This window comes from Lepidochelys olivacea (genome assembly GCF_965140295.1).
Source record: "Lepidochelys olivacea isolate rLepOli2 genome assembly, chromosome: 7".
Lineage (NCBI taxonomy): Eukaryota > Metazoa > Chordata > Testudines > Cheloniidae > Lepidochelys > Lepidochelys olivacea.
In genome coordinates, this window is record NC_140417.1 from 28,284,723 (window position 1) to 28,299,019 (window position 14,297).

General features: G+C 37.8%; 1 protein-coding gene across 1 annotated transcript in view; it reads right to left on the reverse strand.

Moving 5' to 3' along the window:
* Nucleotides 1-7,672: 7,672 nt before the first annotated feature.
* Nucleotides 7,673-14,297, reverse strand: part of CACNA1D (calcium voltage-gated channel subunit alpha1 D) — a 324,758-nt gene continuing 318,133 nt past the window's right edge. The window contains exons 47-49 of the mRNA XM_084634450.1: nt 13,049-13,170; nt 9,967-10,287; nt 7,673-8,709 (exon numbers count right to left, since the gene is read on the reverse strand). Of these exons, the coding sequence (XP_084490576.1) occupies nt 8,416-8,709; nt 9,967-10,287; nt 13,049-13,170 (737 nt within the window). The 3' untranslated portion in view covers nt 7,673-8,415. The remainder of the gene's footprint in view (nt 8,710-9,966; nt 10,288-13,048; nt 13,171-14,297) is intronic.

Genomic DNA, 14,297 nt, shown 5'->3' on the forward strand with positions numbered 1-14,297 from the left:
TAGGCTGCAACTTCATTCCCAAACATCTGGGAGTACCGGTAGGTAAAAGTGCAGGTAGATCTACAGGTTTCAGAGTAGCAGTCGTGTTAGTCTATATCTGCAAAAAGAAAAGGAGGACTTGTGGCACCTTAGAGACTAACAAATTTATTTGAGCATAAGCTTTTGTGAGGTACAGCTCACTTCATCGGGTAATTCCATAATCATTTACATATGCTGGGGGTGAGGGAGAGTTGCTCTCAGCTCTTCCCCTTTACTCCTCCTGGTCCACAGCTAATCTGCACCTGGGACCTCATGACCCCCCTTCCTCTTGAATGAGGGCTCCCTGCCATACCTGTCATAAGAATCCTGAAACCCCCTATTCCACCCATTTCTGCTCCTTTTTACAATACCTCTTTTAAATCCTTTACCAAGGAGCACCATGGACTTTATCTGTGGAGTACCTGCACTGGACATCTGCTCCATACTGAGCTGCATCATCATAAGCTAACCCCCATTTTCACTTGGTACAACTGAGCCCCCAACACACTGTGCGGAAGGCAAAACAAAAACAAAAAAAACCCCTCACCCTGACCAATCTGGAGATGAAGGAAAAAATTCCTTCCCAGCCCCCAGTTGCGAGAAAGGAGCAATTAATGCCCACAGTGTATTATGACAAAACCTGGTGTTTAGTTGCTATCGTGCAAGGGTGGGGGTGGGAATGTTGCTCCGCCTGTCCCAAGTAAAAGAGGGCTTTTATAGCACCAGCATGGATCTAAATAGTCTCCCCTTTCTTCCAGTCACCTAAGGGAGAGGGAGACATGGGTTCATGTCCTCAAACTGATCTGCTCTGAAGCTGCTGCAGCTCTCTAGCTACCTAGCCCTTAAAGGGACCACACATCTTTTGCTACAGGCCAGACAACAGCCTCTACTGCTTCATGTACGGTGAGGTCATATCTCGGATTCCTGTGCCGGTTTTTAAAAAGACCTGAAAAATTAGTACAAGAAGAATGTGGATTTATTAAATAGTCTGTGAACTAAAAGAAATCCTACAAATATAACTCAATTATTGAGCAAGTAGATGTCAAATAATAAAGCTAGTACTCCTATGGCTGAGATGTTATGAAAGATAGTATTATCTTAAGTCAGGGACTGTTACCAACATGTAAAGGACAAAAATTATTATTAAATGCAGGAAGAGAAAATGTTCACAATAGCTTAGCATACATTGGCAATTGCTGAAAGTACAGTAAATACAGGTCTTGCAGCTGTAAATATGTAACTTTAAAGCTTGCTTGAGCCTTCCAATGAACAGCGGAATAATTTACTCCAGAAAAATAGAATTTTACACAGTTCAAGCAGGTTATAAAAAAAGCCCTGCTGACTCAAAAGTTGACTAAAGGAACAACTGCAGATGTTCTAGGCAGATATTCCTACCTGGTGCTGCTGCAAAGCACTGGTGGAGCCCTATAATTAACTGAGGAAAAGACATGCTGTGTTAGAATAATTGCGTAAAACAAAGAAACTGAAGAGAGAAGATGACAGCACTGAACACGCTTCCATAATGAGACAGGTAAACCATTTCTGTCTGATGCATGTCGTTGGTAGGAGGTGAGCAATAACAATGTGTTAGATATTAGACTATCTACTGTGTTTATAAGTCAGCCTATCTGATACAACCCTGTGGGGCGGGCAGCTGAGTGTCGGATGAGACTTATATACGTTGTGCCTTTTATTGTGTAATATTTTACTTGGTACTATTGCATTCAAGATTTTCAAATAAAAAATGCACAGTATTAAGGCTCTTTCTGGCATTTAGAGTAAGTGGTACCACACCATTAAAAATAATAATATGTATCGGCCACACTTGCCACAGCAGTGTGCAACTGACGTGGGGAGCAGTTTTGAAAGGCTACGTAGTGGTGGAAGTCCTTGTATATGATGAATAATAGTATAGTATACCAGGGTCACATTTTTGGCATATGAATTGTTGTTTATACTATTTGCAAAAAGAAAATGAGTATTTGTGGCACCTTAGGGACTAACCAGTTTATTTGAGCATAAGCTTTTGTGAGCTACAGCTCACTTCATCGGATGCATGCTGTGAAAAATAAAGAAGATGTTTTTATACACACAGACCATGAAAAAATGGGTGTTTATCACTACAAAAGGTTCTCTCTCCCCCCACCCCACGCTCCTCCTGGAAATAGCTTATCTAAAGTGATCACTCTCCTTACAATGTGTATGATAATCAAGGTGAGGCATTTCCAGCACAAATTCAGGGTTTAACAAGAACGTCTGAGGAACGGGGGGGGGGGGGAGGAATAAACAAGGGGAAATAGGTTACTTTTTATAATGAATCAACCATTCCCAGTCTCTATTCAAGCCTAAGTTAATTGTATCCAATTTGCAAATTAATTCCAATTCAGCTGTCTCTCGTTGGAGTCTGTTTTCAAAGTTTTTTTGTTGAAGGATAGTCACTTTGAGATCAGAAATCGAGTGACCAGAGAGATTGAAGTGTTCACCGACTGGTTTATGAATGTTATAATTCTTGACATCTGATTTGTGTCCATTTATTCTTTTACGTAGAGACTGTCCAGTTTGCCCAAAGTACATGGCAGGGGGCATTGCTGGCACATGATGGCATATATCACATTGGTAGATGTGCAGGTGAATGAGCCTCTGATAGTGTGGCTGATGTTGTTAGGCCCTGTGATGGTGTCCCCTGAATAGATATGTGGGCACAGTTGGCAACGAGCTTTGTTGCAAGGATAGGTTCCTGGGTTAGTGGTTCTGTTGTGTGGTATGTGGTTGCTGGTGAGTATTCGCTTCAGGTTGGGGGGCTGTCTGTAGGCAAGGATTGGCCTGTCTCCCAAGATTTGTGAGAGTGTTGGGTCATCCTTCAGGATAGGTTGTTGATCCTTGATAATGCGTTGGAGGGGTTTTAGTTGGGGGCTGAAGGTAACGGCTAGTGGCGTTCTGTTATTTTCTTTGTTAGGCCTGTCCTGTAGTAGGTGACTTCTGGGAACTCTTCTGGCTCTATCAATCTGTTTCTTCACTTCCGCAGTTGGGTATTGTAGTTGTTAGAATGCTTGATAGAGATCTTGTAGGTGTTTGTCTCTGTCTGAGGGGTTGGAGCAAATGCGGTTGTATCGCAGAGCTTGGCTGTAGACAATGGATCATGTGGTGTGGTCAGGGTGAAAGCTGGAGGCATGTAGGTAGGAATAGCAGTCAGTAGGTGGGGAGAAAACCTGGATTTGTGCTGGAAATGGCTCACCTTTATTATCATACACATTGTAAGGAAAGTGATCACTTTAGATAAGCTATTACCAGCAGGAGAGTGGGGTGAGGGGAGAGAAAACCTTTTGTAGTGATAAACACCCATTTTTTTCATGGTCTGTGTGTATAAAAACATCTTCTGTATTTTCCACTGAATGCATCCGATGAAGTGAGCTGTAGCTCACGAAAGCTTATGCTCAAATAAATTGGTTAGTCTCTAAGGTGCCACAAATACTCCTTTTCTTTTTGCGAATACAGACTAACACGGCTGCTACTCTGAAACCTGTTTATACTATTGCAGCGCATTCCCTAGCTACAGTGTGGTATAACTTATAATCATACACACATCCCATAATGCATTAAGTGAATGCTGTGGTATCATAATAGAGCATTTAAAGGGTCAGGAAATGGCAAAGTTAATTTTGCATGCACTACTGCATTTGTACTTTTTATACATACACATTACTATAATATTCAATCACACAGTTAAAAACAAGTCCTCAAATACATTTTCCCTGCACCCAAAAATACACGCACATATTGCAATATTTGTTCACTCCTTTATCCTTACAGTATTTTCATGGTCATGCTACTCTAGCTGCTTTATTGATTTAGGCCTCAGTGCTCCAGAATGCAGGACGGCTTTGTAGCGCTCCTTTGATGCAAAGCAGCCTTAAAGGCAGTGAATCAGCCATTGAGAATTTTGCCTACCTATGGGAATCCTTAGGCTGGTGCAGAGTCACAATAAGCGGTTCCTGTGTTACCCCCTGGCTGCTGCTGCTGTATTCCTGGTTAGGTGGGCCTCAGCTCCAACTGATCCCAGGCTGCTGTAATGGCTTCTGGGGCTATTGGTGTAATATGCTTGAACATGCTCTGGGGACTGGGCTGGTGCCTAGCAGTGCCAGCACTGGGATGTATTAAGGCCACTTTACTCCTCCATGTCTTGTTTAATCTGAGAGCACAGCTTGGCTGATCCAGAGAATCTGGCTCTGACTTTTTATATGGTAAATGCTCTCTTTGCTATGGTGTGCATTTGAGTAACGTTGTCAGCCCCATCTAGTTACAGGGCCTTTCCATAAATTATTTAGCAGATTAGGGGTTGCCTGGGTGGGGCCTTAATTTTGTATGACAGTATTTGTTTCAGTGTTACAAGGAGAGGTAGGTGGATCTTGAAAAATCACCAAAAAAATGTGTTACATAATTTATGGATGCTCCCAAATAAGCAGATGAATCCTGCTTTAAGAGCCTTCCATGTGCTAAGGCAGTTAGTTACAACCCAAAAACTAGTTGAGCTGGGAACTTTGATGTCATTAAACATACCAGCATTTTCACTGTTACTCTGTGCTGTGGTAGGTGCTCTTCGTTCTTTTTGTTGTCCCACCTAAGCCGTCTGTTGAATCTTGCTAGAGACATTACCATCATTTCCATGGCAATAAGTGTCTCAGACACAGGTCGAGGGCCCTGGCAGATCATATTATTCACGCATAAATACTCTGAATAACAAAAAGGGCTAAACAAATGAAAATTGGTCAAAAACATCATTTTGTATCAATATTCTTATTTCATGTTTCCTTCGGTGTGGAAATTGCTTTCAAAAACAGAAGAAAATTAGCAATATTTCTAAAGCTGTATTTTGTTAGTCTCGGGAGAAAAAAAATCAATTAGTTGTTTCTATAACCTGAATTTTCATGTAAAGGCTGTTTAGTCTAAAGTCTGTTTGCAAAGGTTGGGTTTCAGCTGAGCTGCTAACAAGTGATGTAACTATAATTGAAACATGCAGCTGTCAAACACAGCAAACCTGATGGGTCAGATTGTAATACACATTTATAAAAGACTTAATTTAATTGTTCCTATCTTCATTTCAGAAACAGCAATGCATTTACTCATCTTATTTCAAAAATAAATTTAAAATGAAAAATTTTCTCAGATTATGATGATGCAAACCACTTTCTTGGATGCTAGGCCTCTGTCCTCCAGGCTCCCAGAAGATATTATTGAAATACTGGATGACATTGTGCATACTTGCCTGTGTTTGGGCTATGTGTTGATGACTGGAAACTATATGTTTTATTAATCTCTAGAGCCCTATATAGACAGATACAGTGATCTCTGCCCAAAATCTGCCAAGTTGCTTAAATGAATAGTTAAGGTTACCTGAGTATTTGTAGTATTTCCTATATTTATGAGAGAAATTAGTGAGTTATCTAATCGAATTAGCAAGATTTTAATATATAGAGACATATAGAGGGAGACTATTTCACTCTTACAGTGCCATAACTGAGCAGAAAGGATGTTTTATGTATCCTTATAATATATTCTCATGATTTTTTTTTTAAAAGATTGAATACGTGGTCTATTGTAGCCAGATTTTCAAAACCCTCTATTTTCATGCAAAATAGTAACTCTGCCTTAAGAAGAATATTCAGGGTAGACACTAATCATATAAAAGATTTATGTGTGTAGCATCCCAGTGAAGACAGCGTAACTTTGTGCAGTCATGAGGTTCCACCTGGGGAGATTATGTCAGAAGGCTGCGACCTTATATAACTTTTATATAGTTATAAAAATGCCATGTACAGTATCTACAGAATTTGGAATATGTTAGTAGGAATCACTGTAGTGAAGAAATTTAGTTTGAGTTTCTAAGGTGACTAGTGATTTTCAGCATCCAACTTCAGACACCTTAACGGGGCTGATTTTTCAGAGGGTGGGTGCACTGAAATCTGTGAAGCTTCACTATTATTACCTTCGGCCCACCCCACCCCCCTCCCCAAGAATCTGACCCACAGTAATCTCATCTGATACAGAAACTTTATACTCTTGACTTCCAAAGTGTTCTGTTTTTGTAAGCCAGGGAAGTATAACTAAAAATGTGAAGTTACTAATGCTAAACAACCTAACCAAGCATGTTAAGAGGTGACGTGTGCATGAGTCAGTCTGACACAGTTTGTAGGGGCTGTTAGGAAAATTTTCCTATTTGTTACATGTTACTTTTTACAAAATTCTTTGCTTGGAGTCTGATACTGCTGGCCTTTTACACACAAAATGCCTTATCAGCTTTAAATGCATGTTTTATATACTTCAGATCAACGATTCATAAAAAGTTTAGGCTAGAATAGCGTAAATCCTTAGGCGTGCATTTTCCAAATGAAAGACACCATTTTGCCGAATGCTGCAATAAGCATTTAACTTTTGGAGATTACACTGGTTGAAAGTGTTAGATGAAGGAGCCCCAAGTATAATAAAATTATTACACGGTTTTATTCTGAAGAACATTTTGCATTTGCTTTAATACAAAATGATGTAGGTCAAGAAATAATTTACAAACCCTTAAGTTATTATCCTGGCATTTGACATAAGAATGATTCAAGAAGAGGTCTGAAAGGTATCCATAGCAAACTTTCATTATGTACAAAAATGTTTATTGACATGTTTTATATGTCACATTTTAAAAATGTGAACTGAATTGCTACCTATCTTGTTAAGTACAGGTAAACCCTGATAAGGTAACTTTGCAGAGCAAGTCAATTTTATTCAGTGTTAATAAAATAGAAGATTTTGACATTTCCCCCCAAAATTGTATTTGGATCAGGGTTTTACTGCATCGTGAACAGAACCTAATCCCTCTTTCAATTGCATAAAAATAAATCCTTTAAAGTATATAATCTGCACATAGAACAGCAAAAGGGGAGAGGCAATAAAGTAGTATTTTTACATCAGGAATCTGATTGGTTCTGGGGAGAGTCCTTTTATCTTGTTTTTCATTATGAGCGGAATAATTAGTACACAGGATTGGAATTAAGACATTTTCATCCACCTGCAAAACAAATTTCTGCCCCATATTCTGAATACAGAATTAGGCTATTTAGTCAATTTAGTTGTGATAAAATTATAAATGTCTCAAGACCAATGAAGACTTGGCCAATTTTTTCAATTAATTTAGTATTTATCTATAATTTTAGGATATTTATAATAAAAAGATCACAGCTTATTGTCAGTCAAAAAATTAGCAGATAATTTCCATTCTTTTAATTTTCTGAATATAGGGCTGAAAATAGACATCTGTGCATCCCTTATGTAAAGAGAGATTCTTATTGACTCAAAATATTTTATAAAATCTGAATATTGTCAAGTTTCTCTAAACCTGACACTTTACCCCAAAAAGAGATTTACATTGAGTGGTGGCTCTAGTTAAATATTTATCCTATAGCTCTATATATTCCAAGTAAATATACTTATATCTAGAATTCTGCGGAGAATTACAATAATTAGGTTTCATAAATATTGCTGCAGTTCAATTACGGTACAATAATTACAAAATATAGAACATCTCTTTACAAATACAAATTATTATATATTACAATTCATTTACAGTAATTTCTACTATATAATTTTTAACAAACTATCTTAACTAATTCTACTTTAACCTGGTTGCAAGTGCATTAGTAAGAATGCAATTATTCCAGTATATTTTGCCCTTAACATGATAGTCATAAAACAGACTATCTGAATGATATTTTCCTATGTAAACTAATGTTACATATGACAGAAATGTTTTTAGGTTCTTTTTTCCAAAGATTTCTGGTAGGTAGAGTTTGACATATTTTAGAAGAGTGTTAAGAAAAATAAATCAGGAGGCAAGTTTGAAAACAATATTAGAATGGATATGCTGAATGCAGTGAACATTTGATATGCTATTGAATGCTGAGGAAATTACACTTTTGATTGCCATCACCTGTCTCACATAGTAGTCTTCCCCACATATTTTTGTGCTGGACCTACACACATTTTTCATTCAGAAACTCCTGCTTCACTATGAATGACAGTAGCACAAGTTTGAAAGACAGGCAAGATATTACACCTCAGAACTCTTCTCTAGACCTCTGGAAATGGGATCTTCAGAATTGGCTTGGTTTTACATAACTCTATTCCTACTGAGGAAATGAAGATTCTGTGGTAAAGGACTTGACGTACTACAGCATTGATCACATTTCAACAACCTGGAGACACTTACTGATAAATAAATTATGGCTTCCTTGAGGTGTGACATCACTTGTACAAAGCTTGATTAGTTATTAATTCCAGCTAGTGCCTAGCATCTTTGAACTATGAGGCACTTTTTCTGTTATTAAAAATTATTTATTTGTTTCTTGCTAAATACTATAAGGTTGTAATGCATATCATTTCATCAGCTAAGTCTTCTTCATATCTACCAGTGTCTTGTTCTTCATCACTATCACCAGGACCAAAGTCTTGAAGTTCATAATCTTGCCTGCTTAAAATGGGGAACATATCCCCAGTGGTCCCATTGCTAATATTTCCATTGAGAAGGTTACTTGCTGCACTTTCCATCTCGTCAATAGTCATGTCACAAGCATCAGCAATCTCATGTTTAGTAGCTGAAACAAATTTAGGGTCCTTTGCATACCGCCCTAGGCCTTCAGATATAAGTACCTGAAAAAGAAATAGGATAAATGTGGATTCAATGTTTAGAATGAAGAGCAGGTTATAAATAAATACACAGCAAGCGTCACGTTTCTCCTGGATAGCTTAGGTGCAAAGCCCAAGAGATTCTATGCGCTGAAGTCACTAGAGCAACCAGAACAAAATCTTACGTGTAATTAACTTGCGTTTACAATAGTCAAATGGCCCCAAAGAGGGTTTATCAACATAGTAAGGATGTCACTGACAATGCATGACATTCAGTTCTTTTATAGGAGGTTTAAAATGAATCAAGCCCTTGATAAACATCATACACTAAAAACTGGTTTACTGTAATAAAATTTAAGGAAGAATTCTGCTTGAAGCCACACTAGGCAATAAAACTTCAAGCAAGTGTATAATAAAACTTCAGCTAAAATGTTTTCTGTAGATGACAATTAAGTTACATCTGGTTCACAGCTGTGGGAAGGAACTGATGTTGGAGATGGGGAGACTGAAAATTATATTCCTGAGCATGACACATGCTACTTAGCTAGACTGATAGGAATGTTCAATAACATTTTACAATTGGGAGAGTAATGATAATGATAATTCTCAGCACCCTACATAGTATTCTTTGTTTTTAAAGCTTTGTAAACAAACAAACAAAACACTTACTAATTCATAATATTATTGAGAGTACATGCAAAGAAACAACTGTGCCATTTCTTCGGAGTGCAATGGGCATTCCCCATCAGCGCACCCCTTCCATATCTTTGCACAATCCTTGTGTTCAGGTTAGCAAGGACTTTGATGACTTTGGACCTTGCATAAAAGCACCAGAAGGACAGGCACCTTCTGCCATTCCTTTTCAGTAAGCCATTATGGAAGGGCAGCGCAGTATCTAGTTCTTAATATTTAGCCAACAGTGAAACCTTGTTTTAAGTCATATTCTTGAAGTGCTCCCAATTTTCATTCCTCTCTTTGTTTTATACTTTAATACATTAGTTCCTGGGATGAAGTTGTCAACATGTTCTCTCTCTGACACTCATGCTATGACCAAGCCCTCAGGTGGGGAGTCAGTGGACTTTGATTTACAGTAGCTGAGGATCTGGTCCATACCTTCTTTTCCCCACCTTACTTTTTGGGAATTTGAATTTGAAATACAGTATTTCTAGTGAAATATGTGGATTAAGTACACTCCAGTGTGGTATGTTCCAGATATATAGTAAAATTAACATAAAACTGAACAGACACACTTGGCTACTTCAGGGATTATTCAATACTTACCGCTTCTACCAAACTGTCTGCACTTCTCTGTTTGTCACTATGTTTATGCCTAAAGTCATTAGGTACAGTTAAATTGGCTGGTGTGAATGTTCGGTAGGAAATATCAGGGTCATCTGTATACCAGGAGCTCCTGTTCAAAGACGGTAGGCTGCCATTCATCTGCTCTGTAGATTCAGCCCTGTCAACTTGGATTAGAGGTGTATAATATGGAGTTCGGTCCCGGTTGGGTGGGGTAGCTGGTGGGGTGGCCCAGGAACGTGTTGAACGACTTGGTGAATGTTTGTGAGCTTTACTGGAATCCAGACCTGCAACTGCCATGACCTGTAAAGGGAAGTAAAAATAGTACAAGAGTTAGCGTACCTCAAACAATCCTGTAGTCAGGCTTATTCCTCATTTCAAATCCAATCTAATTATTATATGTTTGATACTTGACAATATAAAAGACGGGGAGGAACGGAAATAAATTAATCGGCAACATAGGCAAGTATCTATCTAGTGGATCTTTTATTGACCAAACCCTATTTGATACACTGTGACTGAATATTTGCTTAATAAAATATATTCAGTAGGGCTGTCAAGCAATTAAAAATATTAATCGCGCTTAATCGCACTGTTAAACATTAAGAGAATACTGTTTGTTTAAATATTTTTGGATATTTTCTACATTTTCAAATATATTGATTTCAATTACAACACAGAATACAATGTGTACAGTGCTCACTTTATATTTATTTTTGGTTACAAGTATTTGCACTGTAAAAAAACAAAAGAAATAGTATTTTTCAATTCACCTAACACAAGTACTGTAGTGCAATCACTTTATCATGAAAGTTGAACTTGCAAATGTAGAACTATGTACAAAAAAAATGCATTCAAAAATAAAACCATGTAAAATTTTAGAGGCTGCAAGTCCATTCAGTCCTACTTCTTGTTCAGCCAATTGCTCAGATGAACAAGTTTGTTTACGTTTGCAGGAGATAATGCTGCCTGCTTCTTGTTTACAATGTCACCTGAAAGTGAGAACATGGCACTGTTGTAGCTGATGTCGCAAGATATTTATGTGCCAGATGCACTAAAGATTCATATGTCCTTCATGCTTCAACCACCATTCCAGAGGGCATGCATCCATGCTGATGACAGGTTCTGCTTGATAACAATTCAAAGCAGAATGGACCAACACATGTTCATTTTCATCATCTGAGTCAGATGCCACCAGCAGTAGGTTGTTTTTCTTTTTTGGTGGTTCAGATTCTGTAATTTCAGCATTAGAGTGTTGCTCTTTTAAGTCGTCTGTTTAGTATATCTGGCACATAAATACCTTTATAATGGTGGCTACAAAAGTGCCAGACAAATGCCTGTTCTCACTTTCTGGTGATATTGTAAACAAGAAGACGGCAGCATTATCGCCTGTAAATGTAAACAACCTTGTTTGTCTCTTAGTGATTGGCTGAAAAAGAAGTAGGACTAAATGGACTTGTAGGCTCTAAAAGTTTTACATTGTTTAGTTTTTGAGTGCAGTTATATAAACAAAAAAATCTACATTTGTAAGTTGCATTTTCACGACAGAGATTGCACTACAGTACTTGTATGAGGTGAATTGAAAAATACTATTTCTTTTATCATTTTTACAGTGCAAATATTTATAATAAAAATATACAACATATAATACAATATATATGAAAATGTAGAAAAACATCCAAAATATTTTATAAATTTCAATTGACATTCTGTTGTTTAACAGTGCGATTAAAACTGCGATTAATCACAATTAATTTTTAATTGCAATTAATTTCTTTGAGTTAATCGTGTGAGTTAACTGCAATTAATCGACAACCCTAATATTCAGCAAGTAAGGCAAACAGACTATAGTCCCTGATCTTTGCTCCTTCCTTCCTGCAGGAACAGGTGAGGAAGAAGCTGGTTTTAATCTTTAAATTGGCTTTAAGCTCCTTGTATTTTGTGGCTGCCTGGGTCTTTCCCAGATGGCATGATATAATTCAGTTTAAGAGCTGCTCTGGCTGCAGCAAACCCTGTGGACCATCCACCATACAATCAGAGCAGTGTAAAAGGGACTAACACTGCTCAGAATTTGTCCCATGATACAACAGCAAACTATTTCATTCTATTTGAACTTTGATCTAGAAATCCTAGAACATCATGAAGTTCAACATGTCACAGAATATAGTATGTAGGTTAAACCAAATGGCATATGAGAAAGTAAACACCAATGAAAGCAGTAAGTGATAGTTGATTTATTCAGATGGGATACGGTATAAGGAGGGAGCTGTGGTGAAGGATTATTAGTATGTATTGCCAGTATTTTTAAATGTTTTCATTATTCCAAACACAGATTCCACCATGGTCATACATTACAGTGACCACCTATTACTCTATATTCAAGGGTCTAGGCATCAGTACAGTTTTGTCATTTTTAACTACTCTTGATCCCTTATTTGATAGGCCTGAAGGGACTAAGCTTATATATTTAAAAAATGAAACAGCTGTCAAGATCTCAGACTGCATGAAAAAAAAGACCAGTCGAACTTCTCTGAAAGAAAAGATTAAAAATAAACCCGTGCACGACAAAGTGCAGTGCCTGTAAAATAGACGGTAGTGTTGCTGCAGAGGAAGACTTTGCAAGGGCATCAGCTGTAGGGTAACCATATACCTGAAGCAGTTGTTCCAATATACTCATGTGTTAAAAAGCCTCAGGAACAGCAGTACTATTAACAGAGCGGCTAAAAGACCCAGTACCTGACAATATTTCTTAATCTGTGGGCATTTAGAATGGTTGGGAACATCATATTTTTATGGCATTCCCCAATAATATTTCTGTTGGTTGGTGTCAGATCATCTACAATATCTGAAGTTGTCATTTCTGAAGATTCAGCTTTAGGAGGCCTTGTTTCTGGCAACTACAGCAAAGATGGTGAGGTACACAACTGTTTGGAAGTAGGTCAAAGTACACAGGCAAAGTACAGAGCTTACCGATGGGTTTTCAAACAATCATGAAGCCAGGAGGTACAAGATCTAAGCTAAATTGGTCTAACTAAACATCAGTTTATAAAGATTTTTTAATTACCTGTTGTTGCATTAAATGCAGTGGTAAAGCAGTGCGATGGTGAAAAGTAGGAGAGAGAGGTATCTCATCTTGACTGCTTTGTCTGCGGAGGCATTCAAAGTTGAAGGAAGAGCGGCGATTTGCTAAAATGTAACAATGTTTCATTAGTAAAATGATTATGATCATTCTCAATGTCAAATATTTCCAAATTCCAGTATGGGTCAACCTAATACAACCCTGCAGGTATTGGGACAGATTTAAATGGGCTTTGTTGACTTACTGAAGGAGGCAGCTCAATACCCAAACTGGATATACAGGAGGTGGAAGTTGCATTTGTTAATAGAGCTAAAATTCAGGAAGGGTTCAAAGTGAGCACTTTAGAACAGACTGGGAAAGGCGCTTGACTCTGGCTGTATATTGTAAGCTTCTTGTGTATAGTTAAAATAACAATTAACTATTTATTTCTTCACTGAAGCTTTAAGTTCCTCATTGTAGCCCAGTGGGCTAGCTTGCCTTTATTATATTCAGTGGTTTGCATTATATTCAGCAGTAATGCAAGGAACCTACAGGCCTGACATTAGCTTCAGCAAGTTAACGTAAGACTTAAGGCCTATGACCTTTGAACAGATAAACAGCCAATGGAAACTCTAAGTATTGGGAAGCTGAAAATAGAGTGTTTAAAGAGAAGTTCTGGCCACAGGTACATGATCCAACCACATGAGTGTTATGGCAATGAACAGACATATAACAGGTACATGAGCTACATCCACAGATACCTAACCACAGAAGGGCCATGGTAACAAATTAACATATATAATAATAAGTTAAGATCATTGATATACTAACCCATAGAAAAAAGATACTTCAACATTAGTAAGTTGAGGAAATACAAATAAGGAAAAGAGGGAAATCCCCTACTGAATATGCATCAAACATAGTGGCATCAGCACAACATATTATAAAAGTGATATCCCAGCCTAGGGGTGGTACGAAGAAGGAGATGTAGTCCTTGGGAGGTGCCAGAATGATGGCCACTGGTGATGAGGGGGAAGGTGATGGTGATGAGGAAGATGATGGCTAACACTTCAGGTTGTTCTACAAGGGATGGTGTGAGTATATGAGTGTGCAGATGTATATTTTGTAGTATCTCTATCTACCTGACTGAGCTGGGGTGTTTGAGACTGTGCTAAATGTATTAATAAACTATTTGTAAATACAGAGGAGTTTCTATAGTGTGAATATTGCAACTGTGCACATTGGGGTTCCCAAC